The sequence below is a fragment of the Pleurotus ostreatus genome (assembly GCF_014466165.1).
Source record: "Pleurotus ostreatus strain PC9 chromosome Unknown scaffold_2, whole genome shotgun sequence".
Lineage (NCBI taxonomy): Eukaryota > Fungi > Basidiomycota > Agaricomycetes > Agaricales > Pleurotaceae > Pleurotus > Pleurotus ostreatus.
The window spans coordinates 4426059-4440379 of record NW_023503157.1 but is presented as its reverse complement, the minus strand read 5'-3'; the positions used below and the strand labels follow the sequence as shown (position 1 = coordinate 4440379).

Sequence of the window (14321 nt, the reverse complement as noted above, 5' to 3'; positions counted from 1 at the left end):
GCCCTCAAGTCGAATGAACTCCAGGCTCGGAATTGCAACGCCTTGACCTAGGCCGACGTAAAGCCTAAGCCCGCGATGCGCGTAACGGTGAGAGATATTAGCCTACTTGGTATCTCACTGATAATTATCCAGTCTCTTTTGATGCCATCGCCCTCCTATCCCCATAGCTTGCCCCTGGGCTTTTTTGCATCGTTTACATCTACAATCGTAAGTGCGCCATCGCGGGAGGCGCTTATCGGTAGCCGGTGTACAAACATAGGTGTACAAATAAGATAAACAGAAGCGTCGACGTGTCTCTTGAGTCACGCCAACGCGCTGCGATGTTCAACCCCCATCCACACGCGCGGATCCGACCCTGGATCTATGCGTCCCCCATTCATCTTCTTCACGCAGCTGCGACAACTTCGAAATGCGAGGCGTAATTTGACACGCGTTCTTCAACAAGGTCAGTCCTTGCTGTACTGTGCTAAGATGGGTGGCGACGCGTGTCAAGCAAAGCTCAAGAGAGTGGGCTAGCTCCTTGATGTCTCGTCCATTGAGATACAAGTAGTCGCCGACGAGACTCGTCGTTCTGAAACGCTGGAGTCGAAGTGTAGGTGCGCGTTTAGAATCGCCGGCACAAGGGGATGCTGAGAGGAAGGCGGGGATATGGGGAAGAGCCGTGGCTAGTGCCAGTGACAACGGGAGCGGAGTCGCAGAGGCCAAGCGGAACTAGGCTCGGAGAGGGGCAGCTCGCTATACTCTTCCGTCCCTCCCCATATGTAGCACCCGACAACGGAGGTTTCAAGCTTCACTGTCTACAAGCGGAAAGCGCCGTCGTTGTCTTTTCTCGCAGTCACCCATCGATGTACATGAGTAGGGAACTCGCTGCCACGACATGAGGCTAGGGCCTAGGACCTGGGTAAACGGTAGAAGTGGGCTAAATATACGCGTAGAGTTCCCATACCCCTTCTCATTGTCGACGGCGTGTGTCCGAAGCGTCCTCCTCCCTCCCTCCCCTCCCAATGGCTCTCATCACTCTTCCAGCTCTGGTCGCTTCGTTGCTGCTGCTCCCAAGCACCGTCGTCAATGCCCAGGGCAACCTAGCAACATTCCCAGCCACACCGCTCGCCTCGAAGCATTTCGCCTATCCCACAGGCCTGGTAAGTACACGCCTCCTCCCCAGCCCTAGTTGATGCTCAACAGAGAACATCAGCCCTACCAAGCCGACTCCGAACAACTCATACGCGGGACGCAGACGGGGTACAACATCTGCAATTCCACGACCGAGAACCAGAATTCGCTGTGCCAGACCTCCTTCCTCAACGCCCTCGACGGTGAGTACTGAGTCCTAGCTCCCACGACCTTCCCTGCGCACCCGGGCCCGCCTGCTCACACAGCCACCCCACTGCACGTTACACGCGGTTCGCAGACTTCTGCTTATGGGCGCCCATAAACCCCAACTCGACGATCCCCGACACCGAGGGCGAGGAGGTCGCGTGGTGCACGAAGCCCGGGCGCGGCACGCGCCTCATCCCCGCGGGCGCGCTCAAAGGCGTCCAGTTCATGCGCACGCCCGACTACGTCCAGGTCGTCGGCTTCATCGACCAGCGCCTCATTAACATCCAAACCGGCGATTTCGGCGGAGAGCTCGACCCTCACGGTGCTGATCTGGCGAGTATACTGCTGCCTGTGCATCGCTTACCACGATCCTGACGTTTGCATGCAGCGTGGCAATCCGCTCGGTGGTCTGGTCTACTCCACCGCCTGGTCTGGGAACAACAACTCGTTCACGCAGGTTATCGAATGGCACAAGTGCGTCCCCCTCACTTCACTGACGTACCCACCTGGCTGACCTCCCCGCCCGGCCCTGTAGTTTCATGGGCGGGGACGCCTTCTGCTTCAAAGCCTGCGACCCCTCGCGCCCCAACGCCGCCAGCTTCTGCCAGCACATCTACGACCGCATCGGCTGCGCCTACAACGCGCCCAACAACGCGCAGAACGGCACCTTCGAGGCGTGCGCGGGCGAGAACCAGGACTTCCCTGGGGTATACACTCTTAATGGTGCGGTGCTGACGTATACGCAGCCCCCTGAGGCCCTGGGTGTTATTACGACGCTGCCGTACGAGCCGAGAGTCCCGGCGTCGAGTGATTGCGTGCCGTTCGAGAGCACGGAGCTGTTCGCTGCGCTCGCCACGGTCACACCGTCGGGGAGTGCTGCGCCTGCATCCCAGACGCTGTCTGCGTCAGGGAGCAGTGCCGCTGGGACACGCGGCGGGTCATCGGGGACGGGCACAGGTAGCGCGCCAAATGCGAACCAAACGGCGGACAACGGTGGTAACATCGTGACGTCGGGCTTGGTATCACTTATAGGTGTCATGTTCTCTGCGCTTTTCCTATCATGAATCACGAATGCGATGAAGTTTGATATACATGTCCTGCAGTGACCGCGCGCATAGTATTAGTACGATGCATACCCATCGTAAAGCGTCTTTGAAGCGCCCATGCACCAAACAAAGGAATAGGGGATTGTAGGTGCGAAGTCGTATTCGCTGGTGTGAATGCGAGGACTGGGAATGGTGTGTTCCCACCAAAAGACGAAGTAAGAAGGAACGAATGAACGCGATCCGAACGCCACGTGACGAACGGAACGGAGGACGGAAACGCGACCAAGCAGCGCCGCGTGCGACTGCTGGACTCGACTTTCGCAACGCAACTGAGGGAAGGGGAAACTTCTTGTTATTCTTATAGGTAGATATGTAGGTACTATATATACTTGTACTACATGTAACTAGACATGCAGAATGCGCATGTGTAAGTAAGTAATCTAGTACCTAACGTAGAATGCGGCCGCAGCTGATGACGGACCGAAACAGGAAGTAAACGAAACGATAGTATACGTACAATAAATCGTGTATCCGGGCTTGAACAGGGTGCCAACCCTACAGGATACAACCACAACACAAGCTCCGAATCCATGATTATGACTACCACATGCACTACCTCCTGCGCATCAAGCTCAAATCAGCGTATACATGCAGATTTTCCATCGCGCTCGACGTTCAACTCCCCCCCTCGCTGACTCCTCTACTCCCGTGCCAACTCGAGTCTCGGACCCTTCCTTCCGGATCCCTGGTTTCGGTGTCATGCAGCCAGATGGAAACTGGAAGGGGGAAATCGGCGGAGGTTGGCGGGATATTTGCGTAGGCGAGCGGGTGAATGCACGCGTGTAGTGGAGAGGGGGAGGAGGGGCGCGGCCTGCCGGACGAGGCAGCAGCAAAAGCGCGAACACGAGTAGGATGCCGCATACCTGAATACCATACAGCGGCCATACCATTATACCATCATCATCGTCCCGTCCCGAGCACTAGCGCGCCACGAAGTTCCGGGCGAAGATGGCACGAGAATGGTGTGGGCGGAGCGGGGGAGAGTGGATGAGAAGAGGATTGGGAGCATGTGGAGCATGGGACGGTCGGTGTGTGCGAAGAGGTGATGGGAAGAGGCGGCGAGAGGAGGAAGGATGCACAGCCGGTGGACAACCGTCAACCAGATCACGCTCCAAACAAATTACCCACCACCTCCAACGTTCACCACCGGCGCGGGCGGCGGAAGGAGAGGTGCAGCATAAGGTGCGCTACCAGACCGTCCAGACGTGTCTCTACGCAAGGCTCGCCAGGTCCCCTACGAATATCGACAAATAGGTTCTCCCCACCATCTCGCTAGCGCCCTCTGCGCAGGGTTCATGCTTCGATTGGGGCTGAATGCGGCGCGCATTGCGAATGGTGAAAGCACCAATAAGAAAGGCCATGCCTGGCGACGGGGATAAGCAGACATTTGCACTGGTTCGTCCCGCCATCGTCGTTCGCGGAACGCGCTGGATATCCGGCGATGATACGCACGTCGGCGCTGCCTGACGCAGCCCCTGCTCCCCCCATCCTCCGCCGCTAGTCTTGGCAGGTCCCTCTGTCTCCCTTATACGGGACATCCGTGCGACTACGGGTAAGAAGAGGCTCAAGGAAGAAGTGATGCAGAGATGATGAACTCATCACACAAAGTCACTGGTGGTCTGCTTCAAGGGCGTTCCGGCGGATCCCGGAGCCAATAAAGTTGTGAATCAAATAATGTGCAGTTCACGATGTCTAAATAAGTGATGGTAATTATTCCACATCTTCTTCTTCCAGTTGGATGAAGAGAAGACTCTGCGCCCAGCTGGAAATCGTATTCAGAACTGGGGCTAATGAACGCAGAGCGGTTCTTACCTCTTGTTTGTTATTCGCACGTCTGGCGTTTCTGGGTACCACTTCCCCCAAGGTGGCTCCTCCTCTGCATTCTCCGATTCTATATATTCGACGTGGCTCGGAACTTCGTCAGAGTCACTTTTCCTTTCGAAGGTAGAGACTCGGAGGTTCTCCTCCACTCCAACAACTTCAATCAATATACGTCATTCAAAAGTATTAGAGGATAAGAAGTCGAAGGCTTACTGAAGACTAGATCGGTGATCTTCAACTCTATCTCATCCGTAGAGAACGCCCGACATATTGGCTTCGCGCGGGCAATGAGATGGCTCCATGCGTCCCAAGTATTCCATATTTCTGATGTTACGGAATGCCGTATTGATGCAAAGTGAGTTTTCCCAAATTGATGCCTGCATCGAACATGATTCTTCCCAGACGTACTTGGAGTCACGCCATCACTTACCGTATCACTCCAGTCCCGTTGGAAGACCCCTTGACAATATCCTTGCTGTCCGATTTCAATGAGACCACTGAGTCTTCATACACACTCAGCACCACCGGGTCTGATTCATTGGTCAAGACGACAAACTTCCCATCGTCACGCATGTATCCAATGTCGCCTAGCGCACAATCGATGGCGTCGGCGGGTCGATAGACATATGCCCCGGTCCATGTCTGAATCGCTGAAGATCGGATGGTCTGGAAGGTGAGTTCACGACGCTGATATATTGGCTCGAGGGAGGCAAGGAGTGATTCGAAGCATTCAGCCGCTTCCGAAAAGCTCGGGATGGCATGGGAAGTAAAGTGTTCGAGCAGGCGTATGTGGCTAGCTCGTCGTCCGTGTTTACGAGCCATAAGCACTATCGCAGACACAGATCAGCCAAACAAATGAGCGATAAGATAGTGGAGGCGCTTACGATCCCAGTCGGAGAGATCCAATTTTCTATATGTAAACTAGTGCCGGTTGGCATACTTTTCGTCGGATGGAGTGGGCTCTGTAACTCACGGAATTGACAAAATCTTGAAGTTGTATCTTCATCCATGCATCTAGCCCCGGCGATTGTTGCATAGGTACGAGTTTCGGCCCGTTGATAACCAGATTGTGCCCAACAATTGGCTGGCCGTCTGGTGTCAGCACGATATTAGACGGCTTGGTTCGTTATATCAGAGATGAAGAGTGAGGTCAACAATGTAATACGTACATCAAAACATGCCTCTAGTTCGCGTTGATGAAGTCCGATGCATTCTGTACGAAGGTATTCCATTCCTGACTGGTCTAGCCATTGGCATGCGTTGCAACTATTGAACGTGAGCACCTACTGAGATGCCCTGGCACTACAAGGTGATAGTTAGCATATGCACCAAGAGGGAAATACTTGGACATACAACACGCAATGCCACCATGAAACTATCAACAACTGACCCGTTTCCCGCTAGTTGACGATCAATATACCCAATCACGCCGCCAGATTCATCTACAGCTTGTTGAGAACACATAAACAAGATACACGGAATAGCGTACACTCTGAGAAAACTAGGAAGGGCAACTCGGCTGTTGAGGGTGATTGCCCTATTAGCTTATGGAGATTCGGGTGCCTACGTGTTAAGTGATCAGCGAACTGTACTCGGAAACATATATCAAACTTACCAAAGTCTTCGGAATAGCTCTAGATCAGATCTGAAGATCTGTTTCGCAACGTTATCTTGATGATATTTTTTTACAATGACTCGAGGAGCTAATCGGCCGAGTGTACCTCGGTAAAGTTTGCCATGGGGGAACGGCTGAACCTGATGATCTAAATCTATGTCTGTTGTAGGGATTGGACATCGTCCATCCCTTGATACACGGTATATTGTACGTATTACATTACTTCGTTTACTTCCTCGTTCGGTCCGAGCACTCGAACACGAGCTGCTGCGGCACATTCTTTCTTAGGTATTACTTAGTTACTAGCACACGCAGAACTAGCGTGCTTATTTACCTACTTACATAGTATATAGTACCTAGCTACTTACCTGGAAATAATAATAATAAGTACACTTTCCCCCTTCCCTCCGTTGCGTTGCGTTTGAGTCGAGTCCAGCAGTCGCACGCGGCGCTGCTTGGTCGCGTTTCCGTCCTCCGTTCCGTTCGTCACGTGGCGTTCGGATCCCGTTCATTCGTTCCTTCTTACTTCGTCTTTTGGTGGGAACACACCATTCCCAGTCCTCGCATTCACACCAGCGAATACGACTTCGCGCCTACACTGTTCGTCTGAAAACCTTTATCTGTCAAAAAGGGCAAATATTTTCCGAATGAATAGAAGCTACATCATGGAAAGGAGAAACGAATAACCTCGTCTCTGTCTTCGATCAATAGCTGGTATATTCGAAGTAACGATGTGACCTGCGAAATCAGTGAGAAAAGTGTTCTTATTGACATCGACCATGCGCACGGTAAAGCGTTGAATACAAGAATCAAGTTTTGCGGTGCACGTTAAGATGTTGTTCTTGAGCTCTTGCATCTTGAGTACCCTCTGAACACGACTCAAACGTCCCTCCGCTTTGAGTATAACGAGTACCTCTTCTAGCGTTCTGTTGCCACCACTGTTAGTAACCGCAGTACTGAACGAGGCAAGCAAGCACACTTCTCTAGGTCTTCCACCTCTGAGACGGTTGCTCGCGCATCATTTTTCATTGGCTCGAGGACTTGAGCGAGCTGTTGAATACGCAAAATCAACTCTGCGTGATCGTCCGTCAATTTCGTAAGGGTCTGTTCATGTCTCAGGGAGAAAGTATACATGGAACGAACATGAGGGACTGACTTGTACAACGTCTAATACCGCGATTGCCAGCCCGCAAATTGGTTTGAGCGGCGAGAGATACGGGAGCTCCGCCAGTCCTTCGATGACCCGGAAGACGCGAATGGAACTCGCAATGATGTTAGCCTGACGTGCCCTAGAATCCTTGCCAGCGAGTTTGCGGTGCAGCGCCATGAAGTGAAGGTGTTTGTGGGTTCAGCTGAACGACAGGACGGGGAGGAGCAGGGATTATATATGACAATCCTGCCTTGAAATTCAGTTACCACCCATTATAAACGGCACTGCCTGGTTCATGGCTCGTATGCCACACACCTTGGCAATCGCCACAATCGCTTTCCGTCGTATCATGTCAAGTTTTTCCCAAGTGAGGAAATACACCGCCATGCCGTTATCGATTGACAACTTCAGGCCTAGTAAGTAGTGAAGAATAAGCACTGCATGTTACAGAAAACAAAACAAAAATACTCAATACACGGCGGTGCCAGCAAGGGCTTGGACGTTTATCAGTACTTTATCTGCAGTTCGTTGCTTGATTAGATTCGAGGCCGTTTGATACGGCATATTACGTGTTGACGGGACTCCATGTGGGAAGTTCAACAACCCGGGAGTCGAGGTTCCCTCCTTCTTTCTCCCAGCCCTCAGCGTCCTGACGATGCGAGCGATGTTGTGGGCAATGAAATGACTTGACGCATACGGATCGGCTGTGCACACAGTAGAACTGTGGGTAGGTGGTTTTGGTTTGAATTAGATCATGAGCTTGCAGCACAAATTATGTATCCCTTGTTCGCAATAGTACTTTCAAGTGGCGTCCTTGGTAGGACAGTATTTCTCTGGTCTGATATCTGCAGTGGTGTCAGGGCGGTTCGAGAACTTCGAGGGCGGTGCTATAATTGCGAAGGACTCGGCAGTCGGAAGGAAAGATGATAGATGATAAGCGCTTGAGCCATCATTGGAGGACTTGGTTTCGGGAGCGTATATCGTGGCACACTAACTCATTCTCACAGCGAGGGTTTAGGATACATTAAATGTTGTTCACAGCATATGTACCTATCATTTGATGAGTTCCGCTGATGTTCCGCAGCAGCAGGATTGATCAAAGGGTGCGTAGGATTCAAGATTACTACGAAAGTACCAAAAGGTAAGTGAAAAGTCTGCACACCCTTTACTGATTGACCTATCCACGGATAAAATGTAGGATCAGTAAGATGCTACCTTGGTGTTTCTAAGGTGTACCGATAATCGCCTGAAGGCGGAAGAATCAAAGATGATCGATGGTTTATGGAAAGTGGGAGAGTACACATGGCCATGGCGCGGTGCTATTAGATGTATGCGGAAACCACAATGACTTTCGGATGGAAGAATGAGTAGACGCTACACACCCTCAACCCAGAGCCTGATCGTATGTTCAGCGTACTTAAAGGCTCTCTCCAGGGACCAGAGATAGATTATCCTTGACACGATGCCGCGATCGCCTACAGCTCCCAAGATCAGATCCCAGAGCAATATCCCGCAAAGCTACGTCAGAGACCATCTCAGAGTACTTGGGACATTCTTCCAACTGATTCAGGCGAACGCTGACGAGCAACTTCTGGACGAATTCTTTCAACGGTCTACATATCGCCTTCAGCTATGGGTCGAAAAGATCATCAGTACCAGCGATGAAGAGCAGAAACCATTGCAGGATCGCGAACTTCCGCCGCTTGACGTCGCTCTGGCGTTGCATTCACTGATGTTGAGCCCTCGGCGATACTTCGAAGACTCGATGGTTCGTTTCAAACAATTGAAACGCATTAACGAATACCCTCTTTCGATGATAGTGTGTTTCGTTACTTAACGACTAGGCCTGGTTATGACCCTTACCCTTAACTATTCTTTATAGCTAGCCGCCCTAGACGTAAACAAGATGGGATACGACGAGGTTAAATGCCATTTGGCAGCAGAATACTGGCGGACTCGCACTGGATTCGCATTCGACGCCATTGAATCGATGCGGGTCGATACCACAAGGTCCGTACAATGTCCCTTCTGCGGCAAAACTGAGGACATCCTGTGGAATGGGGCTCGAGGATTCGCTCAGGCCGCTTTCGAGCACAAGTGCCCCAAATGCCATGAGCTCTTCACCCACGACACGCTTCGGGCGGGAAAATTCCTCCAGGCTGTTAATCAAGCCAAGAAAGATCGAGGATACTGCCTACCGTGGGTACTTCATTTCTATGCGTGGCAACGATGGACTTGATCGATCTTGATATCTTCTGGTTCATAGGAACACGTCTATAATTCTCGGAGCCCACCTTGACGTTCAAGCTCGCTGCCCGGCCATTGTCGATGAAGTCTCTGGATGCTTCGAGAACAGTGATGGCCAGTTCCACTCCTTGAAAGATCTCGCAATGTCAGCTGCTACTGCGCGCGGCGACATGATGACATATATCGCGAAAAAGCTCACCCTACCTGACTCTGCCCTGCGGCCAGAGAGGTTAGCACTCGAGCGACGAAATCATTACCAGGGGCTGAACACCTTTCCCTTAGTATTCCTTTACTTCTTCGAGCTTTTGAGCATTCTTATCCTTTCACACAAGACGTCACTACCGCTGTGAGTATACGAGCACACAATGTCTGAGACTGAGTCCTTACCTCTTTAAGTTACACCATCAGCGTTGGTTTATAGAGGATGTCTATCGCCAAGGGTGGGCTGGCGGACCCTCTGATGAAGATCTGGATATGGCTTACGACCAGTACAATGACTTCTTGGAGCGAAGTGTTACCGTCAAACGAAGAGACCCGCAGTGGAGAGATGATCTCATCTGGCATACCCATCAGCTTATGCCAGATCGATATCGGTGCGTATATGCCATATGAGATAGGCAATATAAATCATGGCTTATTCGTGACGCAGTGCCGATATTGCAAGTTATATTCATGTCTTCCTTGACCACCTCCCCCGCGGAGAGGGCTCCGATGGATACGGTGAGGATATCGTTATCGTGACAGCCATGGCTTCATTTGTGAATACTTGCATAGATCCTCCGAATACATCTAGTGATCGAATCTCGGTGTCCGTTTGGGTGAGGGGAGGTGATGGCTGTGTAAGGCCAAAAGGAAGGCCACCTTGTCAAAGCTGTGTCCCCAACGTAGCGCGTCCATTCCTGAAACGCGAGACTGTGTACGATATCTCAATTTTCGCAGATGCGTGAGCTATGGCACGATGTAGGGACTCACTACGAAAACGTGGAATAAATGACATGCTCTGGTATTTCCGACGTTGGTCTCATGGAAGCGATGCGGTACGTAAATCGGTGGCCAAAGGGTAACAATATTTCGGCCGTCCTTCTCTAGAATCGTGTATATTGGCAGTGCAAGCCATCCATCCGAGCCCGCCTTTAGTTTCTGTCTCCCCCTCCCATTGGTCTCGAAATCGCAGCTCTGCTCTTCGCCTTCCGTGCTGCACCGATATCGATGCCGACGTGATGTTAATGAGTGAAGGCATGGTGTAGGGTGGCGCCCAGACAGATGCCTGAGCAACTATCTTGACGCGGGCAAGACGCAGCTCATACAAGACTCTCGAGCACATGCACACGCACAAGACTTAGGCGTCTAACTCGAATTTTAACGCAGGCCGCGCGGCGTCGGTAGACAATACGCATATCCCGTTCTTCGTGTATCTTCGGGCCAGATTTGACGGCGCGGCCTGTCGCCTGGGGTCTGCTTGGACGCATCTCTTCGTCATCACGTTGGGACTCGCGAGATGCGCGGCCCAGGCCTCCTCCTGGGCTCAGGGGAGAGGGTGGGAAGACGGAGGGGATTGGTTGTGTGCAACTGAAGTACTCAGCTCGACGAGTTGCACCAGGAGTCAAATTGGGGTGCCCACTACGCTCCATGCTCGAATTGCTGGCTGCTGGAGGGTAGCCGTTGAAGCCTGACAACGTGCAGCCAAGACATATGAGCCACAGCTAACGTCGGAGGAGAGGAGAGGAGAGGAGAGGAGGAGAGGAACGCCAATGGTATGCAGCAATTCTCGCAACTTGCGGCTCGAAACACGGAACACGGAGCGGTGGGGAACGGAAAGATCCTTCCTGTAAAATGTAAAGGATGGCAGTCGACACTGACCTCGGGTTCGTGGCTCGAGCCAGTCAGTGGCATACTGCCTATAATCAACGAGAATGTAAGTAGAAGCCTGTAGCGAACAGAGCGAACGCGGGGGAGTTGTGGCCGAGTCAGCTTCGTGGGGACTCCCGAGTCCTTAGGGATGATCGTCGTCCTCGCTCTCGCTTAGGGTGGGAGTATACGTAGCATCGTCCGTTGAAAGCGTGTCCGCTGAGAGTATGCACGTCTACTCCTTAACGTATTTTCAAAGGCACTAATGGCACTTGAAGTACCAAACAGTCTCCCCGGTTAGCGCTTTGGACACCTGGAAGGCCTCCGAAGTGAGTTATTGAGGCGTGAATTCTTGAGGCGTGGAGAGTTCGGACGTGGCGTGGCGGGGGTAGGGCATGCAGCTTGAGTATTGAAATTCTGAAAACTCAGCAATCGGGATGCGTTGCTCGTCGCCGATGTTTTCGTCTGCTTCTGCTCCGCGATGCATACCAGTGCATGAGCTTATTCCTAGGGACGTCCTGGCATTGCATGTTGGAATCCCCAGGCGTCCATCATATGGTTCGCCCAACTCTGAAGACTCGAGACTGCCCAATGATGCATGCTGCTTGGATCTCGACGTACTTCGACACACATAATAGCCTTGGCCGCCACACGGCGTGCTCAAAGTGGACGGCGGGTTCAATTGCTAGATATGTTATTATTACACTTCATTAGAGCACGAGTGGGGGTTGTGCCGGCTACCGTTAATAAGAGGCATTTGACTGATCATGCTTCCAGCGGCTTATGTGTCTGATCTTTCGGGGGAGAAACAGGCTGCTGATGCTCCATTCTTATCGTACGATGTTCCGCGAGCTTCTAAGAATCAGAAAAAAGAAAAACGATTGAGCGGCTGGTCTCCTCAACACGAACACAGGAAGAGGAAGTCGGCACGCACCTCTCTAAGAGTCTGAACGGCGACTTGCATAACGTCCAGCGAAGCTTCGGTAACGTCCATCATCTAATAGCGTCGAGCATATCAGTACCCCCGCTCCAACGCAGTGATCGCGTAGCCACGCACCGTGCTCCCCGCCTGAGCGCTCATATCCCTAAATCGCGCCCGATGCTCTTCCCATTCCTTGTTCCGCTCTTCTTGCGATGGATATGCGGAGTGGTACGGCCCGGCGCCGGAGGGAGGGAAGTGGTAGGGTGAGTGCCGTCGGGCGTACCACGTCGCTACGCCAGCGCCCGCGAGGAAAGCCAGAAGATGACCCATGGGTTATAGGTTATAGGGTGGATGTCGTTTGATAGGTGATTGCTGATTGGGGAGCCAGCCAGGGTCTTATGGGGAGTTTATATCTTGTCTGCATGGTGTACGAGTACTGTCGGCACAAACTGCGGGCGCAGCGATGCGACTGACCCCCCGACAGCCATGCCGAAGCCGACACAAACACGTTGGGGGGGATACAGGGGACAGGGGTAATAGGAGGCAAGGTGCAATCGATGCACATCGGTACAGTGATGCAAAAAGAGGTTACAGATAAGAACGTTGACCAGCTGGATGTGATAAAGATACAATGCGTGGTGGTATAGATGTAAGACTACAAAAGCATACAGAGATAGAGGGAAAAATCGACATCACGGGGATCCAAGGAACGTGGCAAGTTGAAACGAAATAAGCGAACAGAAATCAGAGAGGGAGATGGTCTAACATAATGGACGACTAATTGAATGTAAGCAGTTCAACGAAGTGGGGGTATCTTCAGTCCAAAACGGCTGAAATGATGGGTAAAACCGATCCATGGTATAATGCGTTGAGCCAGCAGGGATACAGATGAGAGATGGCGGTGCTATTAGTATAACAAGCAATTAGAAGAAGAACTCCGAAGGATGTTAAATGTGACGAACAAGATAATATATCGCAAAGGCGGAGGAAGAGCAGACGCAAGGTCGCAAAGTTCATGATACAACGCAGTAGCAGCCGCCTCCGCTGCCGTTGCGTTCCGAGTCAACCAGTTCAATGTCTGCCACGTCGGATGTCGATTGTGTGATTTTGATCGACGCAGGAGAGGTGATCTCTGGTGCTAGTGCGCTAGCGAGGAAGGTAGTGAAGGAGTCCATGGCAGCGACGCGGTTGGGGGTAGATGAAGGACGCCGAGTGCGCGGAGGAAGTGATGTATCGGCGGAGGCCTGAGTAGGGCGTATGTTCTACCAGGGGATTGCTGACCGTTGGAGTGAACGAAGTATCACTCCAGTATATATACGACCCACGAGCGCATGGGCGGTGACCGACGTCCACAATAGCCGCAGCACGATGCTGTCCCAGAGCATAGACAATACAAGCCTGATCGTTCCTAGTGATGCCTCGGGTACTTCGTTGTATCGCCAAAATGCGGTCCGCTACACCCGGAGTGACCGGGTCCCTCGTTATTGTGAGGATTACTGTCGTCTTGTTGTATCAATCATGCTATGCATACAGGCGGCATCGGAAGCCGATGTATTTCGGGATTCTCGGGAGGGTCTTGACAAGATGTATACAATATACCTGAGACGGTTCAAATATGAAGATAGCGTGGAGCCGTGATGGGAATGATGTCGAAAAGCAAGGGCACGCGAAATGACAATAATAGTGAGGGCAATTCGCATTGGTTTGAAGATTGGACCCGCCGCGCTACGAAGGATGGGGACAGCTGAGCCGGACCATGGCGCCAGGCAACATTTTCATTCCTGTACCGATATCTATTGCAAGCCGTGCCCGCACATATTCCCTGGGGGCTCTTTAGTTATTGTATACGTGGGCGGCAAGAAGTAGGTACGCACATCTGAGAGTCGCCAGCGCGGTATCCGATGCATGCGCTGAGAGTTTCTTAACATCTGCCTCCCGTGTCCTGCAGCGCATTGAAACAGCCGAAAGATTCAAAGACTGGCAGAGACCATGGTATTAAAGGAGCGGCGAAGCGAAGCGGCGGTCGGTTTGAATGGTCAAACGCACGCACAACCTTTTGACATTTCGGGCTTAGGATAAGGCAACCGGACAAGGATTTGATATTCGTTTCATAGGAGCGGTGGGAATGTAGTATGGTGGTACGAATCTTCAAACTGGCAGGAGGCTCGTGGTCTTCGCATTGTTGACACATGTTGAAAGCTCTAAACATCAAGTAACACCGACGATTGGGTACCGGGGGCTCAGCGACGGTGCATTTGGGTATGTTCGCATATAATATGTATAATCGGCGCA

General features: G+C 52.0%; 5 protein-coding genes across 5 annotated transcripts; 2 read left to right on the top strand and 3 right to left on the bottom strand.

The window, feature by feature from the left end:
- Positions 1-1004: 1004 nt before the first annotated feature.
- On the top strand, positions 1005-2384 carry PC9H_004430 (uncharacterized protein; the record flags this gene model as incomplete). The annotated part of the gene is made up of 5 exons (XM_036774014.1): positions 1005-1142; positions 1196-1316; positions 1412-1671; positions 1709-1794; positions 1856-2384. The coding sequence occupies 5 exons, from the start codon at positions 1005-1007 to the stop codon at positions 2382-2384; spliced, it is 1134 nt and encodes a 377-aa protein (XP_036635487.1).
- A 1752-nt stretch (positions 2385-4136) lies between these two features.
- On the bottom strand, positions 4137-7189 carry PC9H_004429 (uncharacterized protein; the record flags this gene model as incomplete). The annotated part of the gene is made up of 15 exons (XM_036774013.1): positions 4137-4188; positions 4239-4404; positions 4461-4624; positions 4678-5074; positions 5132-5168; positions 5221-5364; positions 5417-5490; positions 5591-5689; positions 5737-5810; positions 5863-5900; positions 6477-6482; positions 6550-6600; positions 6650-6788; positions 6842-6966; positions 7019-7189. The coding sequence occupies 15 exons, from the start codon at positions 7187-7189 to the stop codon at positions 4137-4139; spliced, it is 1737 nt and encodes a 578-aa protein (XP_036635486.1).
- A 1285-nt stretch (positions 7190-8474) lies between these two features.
- On the top strand, positions 8475-10147 carry PC9H_004428 (uncharacterized protein; the record flags this gene model as incomplete). Its single annotated transcript, XM_036774012.1, has 7 exons — positions 8475-8831; positions 8895-9211; positions 9279-9488; positions 9542-9605; positions 9668-9852; positions 9909-10051; positions 10104-10147. 7 exons carry the CDS (start codon positions 8475-8477, stop codon positions 10145-10147), a joined length of 1320 nt encoding a protein of 439 aa, XP_036635485.1.
- Positions 10148-11872: 1725 nt separating this feature from the next.
- On the bottom strand, positions 11873-12359 carry PC9H_004427 (uncharacterized protein; the record flags this gene model as incomplete). The annotated part of the gene is made up of 3 exons (XM_036774011.1): positions 11873-11962; positions 12042-12104; positions 12165-12359. The coding sequence occupies 3 exons, from the start codon at positions 12357-12359 to the stop codon at positions 11873-11875; spliced, it is 348 nt and encodes a 115-aa protein (XP_036635484.1).
- A 593-nt stretch (positions 12360-12952) lies between these two features.
- PC9H_004426 (uncharacterized protein) lies at positions 12953-13204 on the bottom strand (the record flags this gene model as incomplete). Its single annotated transcript, XM_036774010.1, has 2 exons — positions 12953-12964; positions 13052-13204. The coding sequence occupies 2 exons, from the start codon at positions 13202-13204 to the stop codon at positions 12953-12955; spliced, it is 165 nt and encodes a 54-aa protein (XP_036635483.1).
- Between the last annotated feature and the right edge of the window lie 1117 nt (positions 13205-14321).